Source organism: Mustela nigripes, chromosome 12 (genome assembly GCF_022355385.1).
Source record: "Mustela nigripes isolate SB6536 chromosome 12, MUSNIG.SB6536, whole genome shotgun sequence".
Lineage (NCBI taxonomy): Eukaryota > Metazoa > Chordata > Mammalia > Carnivora > Mustelidae > Mustela > Mustela nigripes.
The window spans coordinates 28,112,849-28,130,862 of record NC_081568.1 but is presented as its reverse complement, the minus strand read 5'-3'; the positions used below and the strand labels follow the sequence as shown (position 1 = coordinate 28,130,862).

Genomic DNA, 18,014 nt, shown 5'->3' with positions numbered 1-18,014 from the left:
TGAAAGCAAATTATGATTTTCTAAAATCAGACTTTTCTAGTTCAGTTTAAACTTGTAGTCATAAAAATGTGCCTTAAAAAAACCCATTATACTTTTTATAGGGCTTTTTAAAGAGATATGTTATAATGTATAATATATGTCATGTAATGTGACAGAATTTGTTTTATCTTGATATAGCTTGCATTGAAAGGCTCTAGCTACAGTGGACTGCTTGAACGACATCATATTCACACCAAAAATGTAGAACATATTCTAGATAGTTTGCGGTAAGTTAATGGGATTGGAGCTTTGGGCATTTGTATTCAGGACTTCCAGTTTTTATTAGCAGATGATCTTGAGATTTTTAGTAAAGATTGCCATTATAAGATCATTTTCAGAAAATTATATCGTGGTTAATGGAGTTGAAATTAGTGTTTTTAAGGAAATTTTTATTGTACTGTGAAAATTGCACAGATTTTCAGTTAATATTTGGTCTGAGAAGTGCCTTTTCTACATAGGTAATTCTGTATCCATTAGGCTTCAACTGTATTTGTAATGTCTTATTAAACTGAATACTGTATTATATGGGTGTTTGTTAAAATATTCTTTGAATGTCTAAAAATTATAGGAACTGTAAATTCAGTTAATGCAGTCAGTGAATAAGTTTATATGTATATAAGAGAATCAGTGTGAGAACATGCAAAATAGAAAGTATTTTGGTCACTGTTTCAGTGTCTGACACTGAATGAATATTTGTTGGTTTAAAATAATGACTTTTTATAATTAAAATGTCTCGAGATACTACACTTCTCGACCATTTGTGTTAGTGAATTTTAGCATCAGAGGAATAGAGAAAATGAAATGGAATTCTAATTTATTGATACTGCTTTTGTCAGGGGCAAAACAAGATGTTTTTGAAGCACATAGAGCTTTGGGATAGTCATTCACTTTTGGTTTATTCATATGCTTCTTGACCATAGTAAATTGGCTGTTGTAATTAAATAAATGAAAATGAAGTTAACCTTGCAAAACTAAACATAAATTTGTTTTATAAAACAAGTTTGGTTTTTTTACATTATTGTAATAACCTGTCTCTCAAAACATCCTTCATGTTGTTAGTAGACATTATATAACCTTTACTTTTTTATCTTAGGAATGAGGGAATCGAGGTTCGTCTAGTAAAGAGGAGAGAATATGATGAAGAGATTGTTCGATGGGCAGATGCTGTCATAGCTGCAGGAGGTAAGAGTTTTACAGAGGTAAAGATGTAATACGGAAATGCTCTTTACTATGCATTTCCAGACACCCTGTGGTCTAGCTGTAATGAAGTCTTCTGATTCCTACCACAAGATGCATTTTGGAATTTTTAGGATAAGATTTAGAATATCTGATATATAAAACATTTCACTTTTGTAGTGAATGATGTTATTGTGAGGTTCTGTGTCTGTTTCTCTGTGTATATTTAAAGTGTGCATTTGACTTCAAATAGGATTCAAAAGATGAGTTGTAACTGTATTTTGGTTTAGTTATACCAGCCTTAAAAGATGAAATTGTTTAAGAGTTCAATGAGATAAATTCCATCCCACTCTGACTCCAATATACTTACAGCTATCTTTCCTGAACTTTATTATCAAGTGGGCATTGTTGCCAGAGCTTTAAATTGATAGCATTTGTTAGAAAAATCTACACTGGACACTTTGTCGGATGTATTCTCTTTAAAATAATGTCTGAATTTGGACTGATGTTATGGCAGAAGGAAGGAGATTTGGTTAGTAGAATGATAAGGACTGGAGCAGTGGTTCCCAGCTGGGAGCTACTATGGGGCTTCCAGAAGGTAGAGACCATGGATATGGCTAAACATCCTGTAATGCACAGGACCGCTCCCCCCACCGCCCCAACAAAGAACTATCTGGCCTAAAATGTCAGTCTTGCCGCTGTTGAGAAATTCTGGATTAGGGATAGTGGGTAGAAAGGAAGTAGAATGGACTGTGGTGGTCAGCAGGGTGGAGTAGGAGTGTGATTGTTAAAGCAAAAGGACTTGTGTTCAAAATGATGCTAAAAACCAGATTTGTTACAAAACTGTTTATGTTTTATGTCCTTTAGGTGACGGCACGATGCTTCTGGCAGCAAGTAAAGTCTTGGATAGACTTAAACCAGTTATTGGAGTAAACACTGATCCAGAACGGTAAGGAAAAACATGGTATTTTAGTTTGCTGTGTATGCTATACATACAGTTCTTTGCTTTGCATACTATCTATTTCTGATAAATCTTAACTCTGAGGAGCTCTTTTATTTTCTGCACCATGGTCACATCGCTGTGCTTTGTTGCTATAGGGAGCTTACTGTGGTGTGTGATGATTAAGTGGAAGGATCACTGCTCCTGGTTATGAGTGTTAGAACTGTGTACCAGAAACATTTTGGAGATGAAATTCAGGCATGTACAGTTAATTTCTACTGTTAGTAGAATTTTCTTCTATGTGGTGGTTTTCAAGGCCCTACCTCTCGTCTATAGCTCAGGCATGAGAAATATAAATGCATTTACTACCATTGGTGGTAGAAAATTATGACATGGGATGAGGAGTCTTCATATTGGACTTCCCAGGTAGTCTGGGAGTAGTACCTTTTGGCAGAATAGAGCTGAGCCCTTGACCTAGTTGGATATTGGTGACCTTTGGTATCGCTGAAAAGGGATGACTTAATGTCCCATTTTCTGCCCTTCCTTATGTCTCTCATCTACTTTCCTGGTTATGCCTTTGCTGATTTTTCTGGGTGACTGCATTGCGTTAATGAAGAGACCAAATCCTGTCACCACTTCTTTTTTTTCTTTCCTCAGCTTCACTGACATTTAGCATCATTCTTTTCCAGCCACCTGCAGCCATGACTATACCTGGACTTCATGATCATTTAGAGTTACCCTGTAGCTTAAATCTTAATTCCACTCTGACCACAGCCTCCTGTCTTTAACAATAGTCTTATTCCCTCAATCCTACTAAATCTGCCCTTTGGTTTTTAGTGTGTTAAGCCCCTCTATTTTCTTAGTTTTCCCTCACTTCATTCACATTCTTTTTTTTTTTTTTAAAGATTTTATTTATTTATTTTACAGACAGAGATCACAAGTAGGCAGAGAGGCAGGCAGAGAGAGAGAGAGGGAAGCAGGCTTCCTGCGGAGCAGAGAGCCCAATGCGGGGCTCGATCCCAGGACCCTGAGATCATGACCCAAGCCGAAGGCAGCATCCCAAACCACTGAGCCACCCAGGCGCCCCACTTCATTCACATTCTTTTTTTTTTTTTTTTTTTTAAAGATTTTATTTATTTATTTGACAGAGAGAAATCACAAGTAGACAGAGAGGCAGGCAGAGAGAGAGACAGGGAAGCAGGCTCCCTGCTGAGCAGAGAGCCCGATGCGGGACTCGATCCCAGGACCCTGAGATCATGACCTGAGCCACCCAGGCGCCCCTTCATTCACATTCTTAACAAAATTCTCCTTCCTTCCTTCCTTCCTTCGTCTCTGTCTCCCTCCTTTCCTTTTCCCTTTCCTTTTCCTTTTGGGTGGAGGGAGTGCACATGTAATGGGGGAAGTGGGTAGAGAGGGAGAGAGAGAATCATAAGCAGGCTCCATGCCTAGTGTGGAGCCCATGAGGGGCTTGATCTCACAGCCCTGAGACAAAATCAAGGATTGGAAGCTTAACCAGCTGTGCCCCTCTTGACAAACCTCTTAAACATTTTGTACCACTGTCTTTCTGTTCAGTCCTGCATCAGTCTATGATCCTTTTTATTCCTTCTTCAGCACTGCTGAGGCCATCTGGGCCTGGGGGAGTAGAAACTTAAGCTTGGTGACTTATTTGGGCCCAAATTTACTTCCAGTTTTTTATTTCTAGCACTTAGAACTGGACCCTCAGAGTTGTTCAAAAAACCTTTCTGTGTGGCTCAGGTCTTCCTCTCTTCTTCCCCGTGCTCTGCAGTAGCTACTTCAAGGTTACTGAACTATATGCTTCTTGCCTTCCTTACCCTTTATCCTTCAGCATTAGTCTTCTCTTACCTCATAAAGGAAATAGAAATCATTGGACTTTTCAACTTTTTCCTGGCTTCGGAACAAAATCTTTTTCTGTTATTTGTTCCCTTTCTTCCCCTCTCTCCAGCATGCTTCTTCTGAGTCTAAAAACTTGGTCAAGACTATACTCTTTTAAGAAAATGTAATCACTCCTTTACCCTGTGTCTCTCTCTTGGTTATTATTCTTTTTCTTCCTCTTTACCTCCAAGCTTGGCATCTCCACTTCCTTACTTAAGTTACTGTTTGGTCAGCTTTTCCATCTTTTCTGGTTTGCCTCCAGCCAGTTCATTGACATTCTTTTTGCCTTACCAGTGATGTCCTGGTTACTGAAGTTACTGAACATTTCAGTCCTTCTCTTACTTGATTTCTGGGAAATTTTTGCTCCTTTGTTGCATCTGTAATTCTTTGGCATTTATGACACACACACTCCACCCCCCCCCCCCAATCTTGGTGACTACTACTTTGTCTCTTTTGGAGGATGTTATATTTAAGTCGCTGCTTAAATAATGGTGTCTTCACTTCTGGGCCTTCTTTTTCTTTAACTTTTTAAACGATCTCCAGTGTAACTCATTAATATCTGTAGTTGAACTTAAATCCTGGTGACTCCAAAGTATTTATAGCCAGCATTGATCTTGCTTCCACTCTTATCCTTATTTATATTCTCCCCACTGCAGCCAGAGTGATCATTTTATGAAAGTTTGATAATATTAAGTGACTTCTGTGCTCAGAATCTTATGGTGGCTCCCCATCGAACCCAGGATAAAAATCTAATTTAAGATTTTTATCTAATCTATCTTATCTAATTTAAAATCTAATTTACTCTGACTTGGGGGTGGGGGGGACCCATTCACCCTGATTTGCCAAGAACTTTCCTAGTTTTGGCACTGAAAGTTCCATGTCCTGGAAAAATTGTCAGTCCTAAGCAAACTGGGACAGTTCGTCACATTAGCTATGGCATACAAGACACTACATTTTCTGGTTCCTGATTATTCTCTGTCCTTTCTCCTGTTATTTTTCTCTTTCTTCATGCTATTCTAGCCATACTGTCCTCTATTTGAAAGTATCCAGTGGCATTAAAAATGTAACAAGTCTGGCTGGCTCTGTTTTAGAGCATGGGACCCTGAATCTCCGGGTCATGAGTTTAAGTATTATGTTGGGCATGAAGCCTACTTAAAAAAAAAAAAGCGGGGTGGGGGGGCGCACCTGGGTGGCTCAGTGGGTTAAAGCCTCTGCCTTCAGCTCAGGTCATGATCCCAGGGTTCTGGGATTGAGCCCCGTGTCGGGCTCTCTGCTTAGTAGGAAGCCTGCTTTGTCCTCCTCTCTCTCTGCCTGCCTTTCTGCCTACTTGTGATCTCTGTCTGTCAAATAAATAAATAAAAGCTTTAAAAAAAAATAGGCAACATGTCTGCAAGTGAACCTGTTTCCCTAGCCTTCCCCTACCATACTTGATGACTGAAATCGTAACCTGTGCTGAAGCTGGGACCACCCTGTATCACAGTGGTCTGTGGGTCTAGTGTTGCGTTCTTGGGATCTTAGCTTTGAGTCCATCTCTTGCCATCCTCACTGCTAACTGAGCATAGGCCTTCATAACTGGTTGTTGAAATTACTGCAACAGCTTCCAGTCTTGCTTATTCCAACCCATCAATTATACTCATGTTCTTTCCAAAGTACAAATCTGATTGTATCTACTTCTAAATTAAAATCTTCTAGGGTTTTCCTATGATCTTCAGAATACATTGAAAATGCCTTAGTGCTTTTTTAGTTTCACTGAGCCTCTTTTACTTGTGGGTACTCTACTTTCAGAAAAAATTACTGAAGTTCTAGGAACTCCCTGCGATTCTTCTTATGGCTGCTTTTTATTTTTTGTTTTTTGTTTTTTTAATTGCATTTTTTGCCCAGTTTTGTTGAGCTGTAACTGACAGACTGCATATATTTAAGGTGTGCTGCAGAATAACATAATGTGAAATGATTACCACAGTAAACTTAGTTAACATTTATCATCTCCTATAGATATGAAAGAAAGGTGCTTTTTCTTTTTTTCTGATAAGCACTCTTAGGATCTACTCTTTATAACTCAAATATACAGCAGAAGGAACTATAATTCTTTTGTTGTGTTGCTACATCTCCAGTATTTGTTTATCTTATAATTAGAAGTTTTTACCTTTGACCACCTTCATTCACCCACTTCAGTGCACATGTCAAGTATGAGCATCTGCTAACACCATGGGTGAGGCTTTTCCTCTGGTGAGGAGGTTCGTTGATACTTAAAACAGGAGGATGTGAAAGAATATGTGAAAGAGTTCTCCAGAAGGTGTATACTGTTTTCATGCCCTTACACATGCTGCTGCTTTCTTTTTGCCTGGGGTGCCCTTCTACCACTTCCTCGGTGGTTCGGTTGTGTAATTGTTCACTGGAGACTGGTGCCTCTCCTGGACTCTAATTCTCTGCAGAGAGCACATTATTTTCTGCTTGGTTGTTGTCTCTTCCATTAGACTATAAATGTCTGAGTATAGGATTGTATTTTAATTCCTCTGTCACTGTTACAGTATTATACATAGTTCATAAACAATAAACCTTTGAAATGAATGATTAAATGATCTTAGGGAGTAGGGCTAGGACCTCAACCTATTGCCTTTGGTGTTGATTCATTTATATTTTGGAACTTCTGAATGGCATATTTTTATATCATTAAGAAATTCTTTAGTGATCACATTTTATACAATTTGTTGAAATATATTTTCCTTCAAAAAGCTGGCTTAATACTCATATAAGCATGTGGGAATTTTGAAACTGGTAAGCAGGCAGTACTGCTTCTCCATTTTCTACCTAGAATAATAGGCTTTAGAAGTTCTTTGGTTTCTCATCTTTTCTCAGGCCAACAATGTATTAAGCCTCCTAGCTCGTTTGGTAATTCAGGTTGCCTGACTTCTTTTTCTTAAGTACTCTGGTACTCACAAGCCTTAAATAAGCCCAGAAGTTAATGTTCAACTTAAATTTCCTCTCCTCTGTATTAGTTATCAAATGCTGCATGACAAATCAGACCAGAACTTGGAGGCTTATACAGTAGTAATCATTTATTATTGCTCATGGTTTCTGTGTATCTGGAATTCAAGAGCTTGTCTGGGTGGTTTGGCTTGAGCTTTCTTATGAGGTTATGGTCAGCAGGGGCTGCAGGCACCTGAAGACTTGACTTGGGCTGGAGGATCCCCTTCTAAGATGGTTCACTTACATGGACTCATCTAAATTAAATATATAACTTTGGTTTGTCTTGTTTGTATTCTGCTTTCAGTTTATTGAGCCCAATAAATAATTATGACACTTGAATGCTTAATAATTAAAGTGGGATAGAAGGCATGTGGAACTAGCCTGCAAGGTAGCTGCCCAGCATTCACACCTTTATGTGGTTCTCTCCCTGCTTCTGTATTCAATCAGGGCTGGCCTGTGTGACCAGTGGAATATGGTATGAAAGTGTGTGGATTCCAAGGCCAGGTCATAAGTGGTATTACAGCTTCTGTATTAGTCTCTTGGATTGCTCATTCTGGGGTAAGTCAGCCAGCATGATGTGAGGATACTCCAGCAGCCCTGTGGAGAGGCTCTCATGGGGAAGAATTGAGGCCTCTTGCCAGTAGTTCGCACCAATTTGCCAGCCACGTGAGTGAGCCACATTGAAAGTGAATCCTCCAGGCCAACTCAGGCCTTCAGCTGCTGACGGCCCTGGCTGATATCGGACTACAATCTCATGAGCCATTGTTCTCTGTCCCAGGTGTTGTAGACTGGTTGACCCTAGCAGGTACTGTTCTAGCAAATGGCTACTGATACCCTCTGTACATTTAGCACTGTGTAAAAGTGTTGCAGTGACTATGAAAATTTAAAAACTTAGGGCCTAGTCTGAATTTCAGTGTTGATCCTCACAGATTAAAAAAAAATTGATTTGTCACAACTTTGTAAAAGCCTTTTTTTCTGCTCTTTACGCTTATAATGTACAGCGATTAAGAGTTTGTTTTGCCAAGTCTCCTCAACCTTTATTTCAAGATTAATGCATCATGTGAATGATGTTTGAACTTTTTGGATGCTGTTCCTCATGTTAGGTGCCACGTTTGCTCATCTTCCTGTATTAACTAAAGGCAATGTTAACACTGTCATTTGTACTTTTTTAAAAAAAATTTGTCTTCTATGTCAAGCTCTTCACTCCGTGGAGGAAGTTTACCCTCATATATTTGAGTAAATGAAGGATTGGAATCGATTAGCTTTATGATTCTTCTTCATGACTCAGTATCTTAAATGATATTGAAAAGGGATTTATGGTTCACTTTCACAGATAGTGTGATTCCTCAGAATAACCTTTTGAGATTAGTGGTTTTATCTCTTTTAGAGATGAGAAAGCAGATGCTAAAGTGACTTGCCCAAAGTTTATAGTTAAATAATTTAAAGGTAGGGTGCAAATACCACCATACCATTACATAATTTTGTAGGGTGATCAGTTGCTGGCAAATGTGGTGTTATTTTTAGTTTCACTGTGATGTGGAAACTTCAGTAGTGTGTATTATAGCATTGAAGATGGATGTAAAACCACTCTTTCTATTTGGTCTTTTTGTCTTACTGAAAGTACAGAAAGTTTCATGGCCAAAAAAATTGAAGTATGGAACAGAAATGTATAAAATTTCATGTCTGGTTTTTGTAGTTTAGTGATACATTTTGAATTAAGTTTTTCTTTCTTTCCTTTTCTTTATACCACTACAAATCTCTTAAAGGTCTGAGGGTCATTTATGTCTTCCTGTTCGATATACACATTCCTTCCCAGAAGCCTTACAGAAGTTCTATCGTGGTGAGTTCAGGTAGGAATTTCTTACAGTTGTTTTATAAATATCTTTATGTGCCACTAGAAATGCTTTTGAACAGAACAAGTTAGATAATATTTGGCTTAGTGCATAATTCTGTATTGTTCTTTATGGCTACTGTTATTGGCTTAGTCACACAAACCTCTAGCTTTCTTCTAGTCCAACTGGAACTATGTAGAGAAACGCTGACTTGGCCTGTAACCCAACTGCAAGTGGAGGGGTTTTCTCCATCAGTGAGATAGAGGCCGTGTTTCTGTTTTCTTAATGTTGTTACATGTTCTTAGCAGTTTGGTACAAGGGTAGTTATGCTACTGGCTAAAACTAAGTGTTCAAATTCTCGGAGATTTTATATTTTTAACCTCCCTCTTCTATCCAGAATGGCGGAGGGTTGGATTTACTCCACCATTCTGAGGTTCCTGGGATGTTTATTAAGTGTTTCTCAGGTAGGGGGATGTTTTAGCATACTTCTCTAACGTAATTTGTTCAGTGGTCAGGCTATCCTGAAAACAGAAGCGTGGGGGGAGGAGCCGAGATGGGATTGGTGAGATTGTAGTGGAGAGTACCAAGTTGGACGACTTTTTATTTCCTGACTTGGACTAGATTTTTACTGTTTGAGAAAGCGCTTTGTCTGCTTTTTTTAAATTTTTTTTTAATTGTATGAAATTTTGATTTCTGGAATCACTAGTAATGATTCTAGTTTCTGATCATTTCAAAAGTTTGGCACCTCTACAAATGTCCAGTTTATAGCTACCAATTGGGAGTATATTTTTATATACTAATCTAGCAGAATCTGTCCCACTGGCTTTTTGATAAATCAGTTTTTGGTTTTGAAATCAATTATACTTAATTTTTTTCCTGCTCTCAAAAATGTCTTAAGTTTGAGGTGTAATCTTAAATGTTATAAAATTTGTCATTGATTTCTTTTTTATTGTAAAAAGAATCATTGTAGAACTTTCGGAGAGAGTTTTGTCTGACCATCTTAACACAATAAATGTTTTAATCTCAGAGTGGTTTTCTACTTGTTTTTTGTTTTGTTTTGTTTTTGCATGTTATAATTTTGTATGAGTGAAACACAGCTGTATCTAACTCAGTACCTTAGATTTAATGGATACTTAATAAGGATACTTAATTTGATTTTAATTCAAGTTATGTGAGAGATTTTGTACAAATATATGAGATATTTGTATTATTTTTGAAAAGAGAACTAAATCTCTGAATTTGTCTTTGAGGAGGAACCTTTGGGTTTTAGGTGTTTCTGGTATAATTTGTTCGTGGAATAATAGGTTTTTAACATGATTTTCTTAATTTGGTGAAATTATAATGCCTCATCCTAAGCTTACTTTATCTTAACATCTTTGGTTTTCCTTCATTCTTCTAAGGTGGTTATGGAGGCAGCGAATCAGGTTGTACCTTGAAGGGACTGGCATAAACCCTGTTCCTGTGGACCTTCATGAACAGCAGTTAAGTTTCAATCAACATAGCAGAGCCTTCAACATTGAAAGAGTTCATGATGAAAGTAAGTTGATTGGGAATTAGATATGTTTGGGCAATATTTAACTTCTTGTTCCTTTTTTTTTTTTTTTTAAAGATTTTATTTATTTATTTGAGAGAGAGACAGTGAGAGAGAGAGCATGAGTGAGGAGAAGGTCAGAGGGAGAAGCAGACTCCCCATGGAGCTGGGAGCCCGATGCGGGACTCGATCCCAGGATTCCGGGATCATGACCTGAGCCAAAGGCAGTCGTCCAACCAACTGAGCCACCCAGGCGTCCCTTCTTGTTCCTTTTGACTTCTAATTTCTAGAAGTAATAATTTGTAATTAACTTATTTCAGGATTTTAGTACTACTGACGACATTTAAGAAAATACAGTCAACTACTTTATGTGTAAAATGTAATATGACTAGATACAGAAATAAGAAGTAAGTGTATTTCCAGAAGAAATGTTTTCTAGGATGGGTTTGAAAACTTGCTGATTGTGAAAGAAATTATAAAATGTCTAAGAATAGTTGATACTTAAGGAAAGGTTCTTGGCATTAATCTTTAAAATGTCAAAAAGAAAAAAGAGCAGTAGAAATAAATGACCTAATCTATAGATTTCTTAATAATTATATGTTTGTATAGTCATATTTAAATATATCTACCATATCCGCACCTGGGTGGCTCAGTCGGTTGGGTGGCTGCCTTCAACTCGGGTCATGATCTCAGGGTCCTGGGACTGAGTCTCACATTGGGCTTCCTGCTCAGCAAGGAGCCTGCTTTTCCCTCTCCCTGTGCTCTGCCTATTTACATGCTCTCTTTGTCAAATAAATAAATAAAATCTTAAAATCAATTAGTCGATCTATCGTAGTTGTTGATTTAAACATTTTTGTTGGGAAATTTTGCATTGTAGCCTTAAGATTTGTGTTTCAGACATCTCTGTAAGCTGCTAAGATAATATTAGTATAAGGTGATAATGCAGTTTTTTGTTTTTTTTTTAAATGTTAAGGTGAATTCTCAGTTTTCTGGATTGTAATGTAGCTATATTGTCCTGCTTTTTCCAGTAATTTTAAGACTTTCATGATACAGGAAGACCCCAAGAGATAAATATCTGTGGACTGTATAAAAAGATACTTTTTTTCCTCCTGTGTTTCATTTCTTGGCTAAACTTATCGGGAAAAGCTACCTTTACAAACCTACTTTGTTTCTGTCTTGTCTCATTATTTTCAGAGTTTTTCATGGTGATATATAGCATTATAAGTTTGGGCTATTCTTTAATTATGGGTCCATGTCATGTTTTAAGGATTTTAAAATTTTAGTTGGAAATCTTACTTTATTCCTAGCCAAAAGAATTTATTGCTATCACCGGAGACATTCAAGATTGGCTCTGAAATTCAGCGGCTTTATAAGAAAGCTATGGATTGGTCTTTAGAGATTCATTGCTTAGATTCCTGTCTCAGATTTACTGTTAGTTTTACAAACTAAGTTTATATATATATATATATATTTTTATATAAATATATAAATATAAATATATATAAATATTTATATTTATATATTATATATATATAATATACTTAATATATATATATATTTCACATAGTTATTAACTAAGTAAGAAATAAAATCACATAGTTATTAACTAAATAACATCCAGGATGTTTACATCTGATTAATGGCATTTCTAGAAAAGGAGAAAATGTTCAAAAAAATAATAGAAATTTTTCAAAATGTAGGCACCATTCTTTGAATTGTAAGGACCCACAAATACTTAGCATAACTAATGGTAAAAGATTTCATACCAAGTATGTCAGAATACTAAGGATAAAATAAAGTTCCTGTAATTTCCAGAGAGGAAGTGGTGGTGGTGATTGTGGCCATTATTTTATACAGGAAGAATCTGGAATCAATAGTTTCTGATTTCTCAGTAGTAACACTGGAAATTACTATGCTTATTGTAATATTTTTGTTAGTAACAATTATATGATATTTACGTTGTCTAGACACTACTTTAGAGGGCTTTTTTGTGAGCGTGTTTTTTGTTTTTTGATAGCTTTATTTTGTGAGAAAAAATTTAGGAAGATTTCAAGGTATATCTCATTTTTTTCTATTTAAATTCTCATCACAGTGGTAGGAAACATTTATTAGGAAGCTACCATTTGGAATTTTGGAATAGAGGAGTGGGTATGATATTAATATGTCACTGTGTTTGATCCCTGATTTAGCTTTCTAATTTAGAACAAAAGATTATAGAAAAAACCAGTTTATTGTTTTTTTTTTAACTTTTCAGCTTAAAAATAGATATTGGACTGTATTTGTGTACAAGTTAGTGAGGAATACATTTTTATTACCTGTATACTTTCAAGGGAAGGTAGGTTTGGTTTATTATTTTTAAATTTTCATCACAAACCAGTAACTAGATAGAGCAGTATTCCTCCAGTACTACTACTGCTAAAAATGCTCTTGAAGTTTTCTATTTGAGGAAAAAAAAATCTGATCTCTAATGTATAACCAATTTGATTTCTAATATAACCATGCATGTAATTTGCTCCTTAAATCCAAAGTGGCTCCTGTGGAAGGAAGTACTTGATTATTTCCATATCTAAAGCTCTCAGAGGAAAATTAAGTGTGACAACAAGAATCTTATGAGATGGATAAGTGTATTTCGTCACTCTTAAAAAATTGTTTCAAGAAGAATTAAGGTTTATTTTGACCTGCTCCGTTTCCGACCTGGGCCGGTTCACCCCTCCTTAGGCAACCTGGTGGCCCCCCGCTCCCGGGAGGTCACCATATTGATGCCGAACTTAGTGCGGACACCCGATCGGCATAGCGCACTACAGCCCAGAACTCCTGGGCTCAAGCGATCCTCCTGCCTCAGCCTCCCGAGTACCTGGAACTACAGGCCCGCGCCACCGTGCCCGGCAAATTAAGGTTTATTTTGGAGAGAGAGGCTTCATTGTAGGTATGTTAGGTGATTTTGAGGTTCCTTATGAACACTCTAAGTACGATTTAACTTATTTGTTAGTAATGTTAAAGTATGGATTCTGTTGAAACAAAAGTATGAATATATTAATGTTTTATAAAATCTTAAGTCTTAACATTTCTGAAATTTTAACAAGTTGCTTTTCTTTTCATTACTACAGGACCTGAGGCTTCAGGACCCCAGCTTTTGCCAGTGAGGGCACTAAATGAAGTCTTCATTGGGGAGAGTCTATCATCCAGGTACTTTTACTTTTAAATCTGTCTTCTTGAGTTTGGAATTTCATGTTTTAGTATTTTTTAGATATTTATTTGATCTCTACACCCTAAACATTGTGAATAATTAATATGGTGTAAGTGATAGAAATGAATTATTTAATGAAATTTTCCAAAACTTTCTCACACATTTATAATACATGTTAAGAGGAAAGATGGTTCTATGAGCAAAAAAGTTTGTGAAACCCTAGGTTTAAGTTATTCAGGTTCCATTACTATAGAGCCTTTAATCTGTCATATAAGTGCTTTATAAATGTTTAAGAGAATGGTATACATTTGCAGTTGTTATAGAACTTTTATAAACAGTCCATATTAAAACTTCCCAACTACTTATCTTAATATACCTTAAGGCTGATTTGCTTATTTATCTAGGATCCACTTAAGGATTATGCATTTTGTTTGGCCATCATGGCTCTTTATAATTAAGAATTGTTCCTCAGTCCCACCTCTGTTTTGTCATTTCTGGTATTAATATTTTTGTATAGTCTAAGCCATTTGGTTTGAAAAAATCCCTTGTTTTAGATATGTAGGATTTTTCTCTCTCTGCATGATAAGATTGAGACTAAACACTTTTGGCAGAATACCGCTTGGTGTTAATTATATACTATATGCAACATCATAAGCCAAGTGTATTGACAGTGTAAGATTTGTAACCATTATTATCAAGACTAAGGTTAATAAAGTTTTTCATTAGGACTATAAAATTATGGTATGAGTTTATTACTGATGAAATCTGTTTTGTGGGTGTTGAATATAATTTGACTAAAATGGTCAGCAGAATTTTTTTCAAAAACTTTAGTATGATATTAGTTACCAGTTATAAAAAATGACAGCCATAATGTAAAGCTAATTAAACTCTTGGTTGCCATTTAGAACTTGCCTTCTCATTTTTGGAGATATAAGTAAGTTAGGGGTAGAAAATGAGAGCTGAGTCTCCGTCCCACGTTGCTGCTATCAGAACCGTGTGACCCTCTTGAAGGTCATGTAGCTGATTCCCTAGTTTACTGAGAGTTCCATATATTCTGAAATTCTGTTTGTTGACCTGTCTTTTCATAAGAAGTTTAATTATGATGAGAAATATTTGTCTTAATTAAAAAAGATATCCATGTTTTAGCCAATGACTCAGTACTGAAAACAGTACACCAAGGCTTGATTCAGTAGAATGCTTTGAATTATTTTTTAGTTGTAATTATTTTGATTATTGTAATATTAAAATTATTGTGTATCTGCTACATGCTGTATGCAAGTCACTAGGGATATAAAGAAAGATAAAGGTAGTAGTAGCATCTTATTTTTGGGGAGGGTAATAAAATACATAATTTTTAGAAGTATTTAAAAGTAAAATCCTTTGAAGGAATCAAAAATATATTCTTTAAAGTACATAAAGTATAAATACATTTAACAATAGTAAGACTGATGCTATACATAAAATTTTTCTTTTGCTCAGTATCAAATTTGAAGCAATATGGAAATGAATAATGGATAATTTTGTGACAGAGAAGGCAGGAATAATTTGTGATATAATCTAATCATGGTTACTAAAAACATAAGGCAGAGAGCAACAACTTTAAATGAAATTGAAGAATGTCTACATTAAAGGACAAATGAAATCTTGCCACTTTTAACAGCATGGATAGACCTAATGGTATTACACTAAGTGAAATAAGTCAAAGATAGTTACCATGTGATTTCACTTATTTGTGGATTTTAAGAAAATAAAACAAATAGAAAAAAGAGAAAAAAGCAGACTTAAATATAGAGAACAAATTGGTGGTTGCCAGAGGGGGCTGGGAGTTGCGCTAAGAGTGTACTTACCTTGATAAGCACTGAGGAATGTGTACAATTGTTGAGTTACTATGTTGTATACCTGAAACTAATAGAACACTATATGTTAATTAAACTTGAATAAAAAATAAAATGACAAAGGTAAAAATGTTTTGTGATTTTTATGCTGATTCTAGAGAAGCCATTTAATGGCTTATGTTAATTCTTCATCTATTTTAAAGGTTATAAACTTCTAAGAGCTTCTACTAGTGTTGCTTTGTAATTTGTACTTACTAAAAATCAAATAACTTATAAAAGGAGGAAAACTGGGATCGATTAACAGACTTCTGGGAATTGAGTGAAGTCCCACTAGATTTGGGATTGAATGTTTTTCTTGTGGCAGCGGTGATTTGGTTGGTTTATCTCCTAAATGTCTGATGCTGCTGCTTTTTGTGTTGAGCCTCACCTTGTTTCCTTACTAAGATGAGGACCGCAGTGGGTTCGCTTCTGATGCTCTTGGGAAAGTTTTCACTCTAGGAGGTATTAGAACTTATTTTTAAGGAATCTGTGACCGAGACCCTTAGGCAGAAAGGCAATGGATACTTACTGGATACCGGCTTTGAGTCCGGCTTTGTGCATATTGTACATATTACGTTACACACGCATAGCAGCCCTGTGAGAAGGGTAGCTCTGTGCATCAGTGAAGAAGTTGAGATTTGGAGAGTTCACATAACTTGCACACGGTCCTATCATTAGTTAGCCTCAGAACTGTCATGTGTACCCAGTATTTCTGGTTCTAGATCCTGTATTGAGGCTTCACTTTGCCTTGAAAACTTAAGGGCTTTGCTTGGAAAATATGAAGTGCAGCAATATTATTCCTGCCTCATTTATAATGTTCTTAGATTTAAGAACATTTTAAAGGCCCAATTTTTTTTTTCTTTTCTATTCTAACCTAGAATGTCTTATTCTTGGGCTGTAGCAGTGGACAATTTAAGAAGAAGTATACCCACTCTAAAGGGACTGTGAGTTTTATTGCTGCCTTAAAAAAATAATTTCCCTGAAACAAAAATTCTGAGTTGACTAATCTTGATAAACCTGCATGTGAGAATGACACTAAATTTGCTCATCGTTTTGGGCTCAACACCCCTCACCGGACTCTACTTTTCTTCCTCTCCACCTGTTTCTCTTCTGTCCCCACTTACCTCTAATCTCATTTCTTTTTACGTGATTCTGGCATAATAGCAGCCATTTCTATAGATTTGACTAGCTTGTCTGAATGTAATAGGCTCCTAATATGCCTAAAATTCCTAATTTTCTAGGAAGACATAACAAAGCTATGAAATAGATTAAATGTGAATGTAAGGCCTGCTGTCTTTTATGAAGAATGGTGACTTCAGAGAAAACATGAAAAGTAGTTGTGCCATGTGAAACCTTTGCAGATTGAGTTTGGTAGGAGAATTGAGGATTAAAATAAGAGATACATTATCCATTGAGTGTTAGTGTTTGCAGGCATGTCTAATAATTGTCATTATTGGAAAAGCTGGATTAAGAGTTTAACTTTTTCATTTGCTGGACAAAAATAACCCATTGTTTATCAATGACACCATTATTTAAGATAAAGTTTTATAAAATAGGCTTTTACATGTCTTAAGATTTTTTGAATAATTGCAATTTAGATGTTCAAGTTAAAGAAGTGTCATTTTTGCTGGTGTCAGAAAAACCCATTTGATTTCATATTTCTGAAATACTCGAAGAGATAGAAATCTTTAAAGAAATTACAGTTCTAGTTTATTCCTAGTTTTGTCCACCAATGCAGTACTGGTTGAGAATTTTCTTTAGAACTTTGTCTCTCCTAGCTTATTCTCAATTCAAAAGGCACGTTAGTATACAACTTTAACCCAAGTTGAGCAGAAACTTTTGGCAGCTTGAAGGGTTAGATACAGACTTAGGGTGATCAAGGACTGAACTAGCTACCAAGAATGAAACTCACCTAAAAAATGGCATTTCCTTTTTGAATTCTGAAATAAGACTCTGCATGTGTTAGATTCTATAAAAACTGTAGAAGCTATGATAGGTAAAAATTTACCAGGAGCCCTTGTTTGAAATGTTAAAATATTGATAGAAACCATATGGATCAGAGAGGGATGGAAATATGCAGATTTTTTTTAACTTTTTCACTTAATCGGTATTAGTATCATGGTGTGTGTGCCTACTAAGTCAGGTATGTCTAAGTCAAGCTGGCCCACTTACATTTCATTAGTTCTGGAAAAATGATGTTTGTCTTATTTACTGTGAGCCATAAGTTCAGCAAATCCAGTTTTATATTCTCAATTCATAGGGCTTCCTACTATGAGATTTCAGTTGATGATGGTCCATGGGAAAAACAGAAGAGTTCAGGGCTCAATTTGTGTACTGGAACAGGATCAAAGGCCTGGTGAGTAACTTGGTATGTTGCTTATTGACTTTTGTGAAATATTTTAAGTAATTTACTCAAGGCTGCACATCGGTGCATCTAAAGCTTCTAATACTCAAAAGGTAGCCTGGGGGTGTTATGTTGTTTGGCTCACTTTCTGCTTGTCTCATCAATTGGGTCCAGAAGTCCTGCCTTGACTTCTTAGATTAGATCTGTAGGCTGGATTTGGTCATTATTTAG

At 36.1% G+C, this 18,014-nt stretch overlaps 1 protein-coding gene across 2 annotated transcripts in view; it reads left to right on the top strand.

Annotated features, from left to right (window-relative positions):
• The window catches only part of NADK2 (NAD kinase 2, mitochondrial), a 45,912-nt gene that overhangs the window by 12,365 nt on the left and 15,533 nt on the right, over positions 1–18,014 (top strand). The window contains exons 2-9 of one of the 2 annotated variants that reach the window (XM_059417005.1): positions 178–266; positions 1,133–1,221; positions 2,083–2,164; positions 8,782–8,865; positions 10,248–10,384; positions 13,486–13,564; positions 16,318–16,383; positions 17,700–17,795. In XM_059417005.1, coding sequence (XP_059272988.1) covers positions 178–266; positions 1,133–1,221; positions 2,083–2,164; positions 8,782–8,865; positions 10,248–10,384; positions 13,486–13,564; positions 16,318–16,383; positions 17,700–17,795 — 722 coding nt within the window. The remainder of the gene's footprint in view (positions 1–177; positions 267–1,132; positions 1,222–2,082; positions 2,165–8,781; positions 8,866–10,247; positions 10,385–13,485; positions 13,565–16,317; positions 16,384–17,699; positions 17,796–18,014) is intronic. The other variant, XM_059417006.1, reaches the window with a different exon arrangement.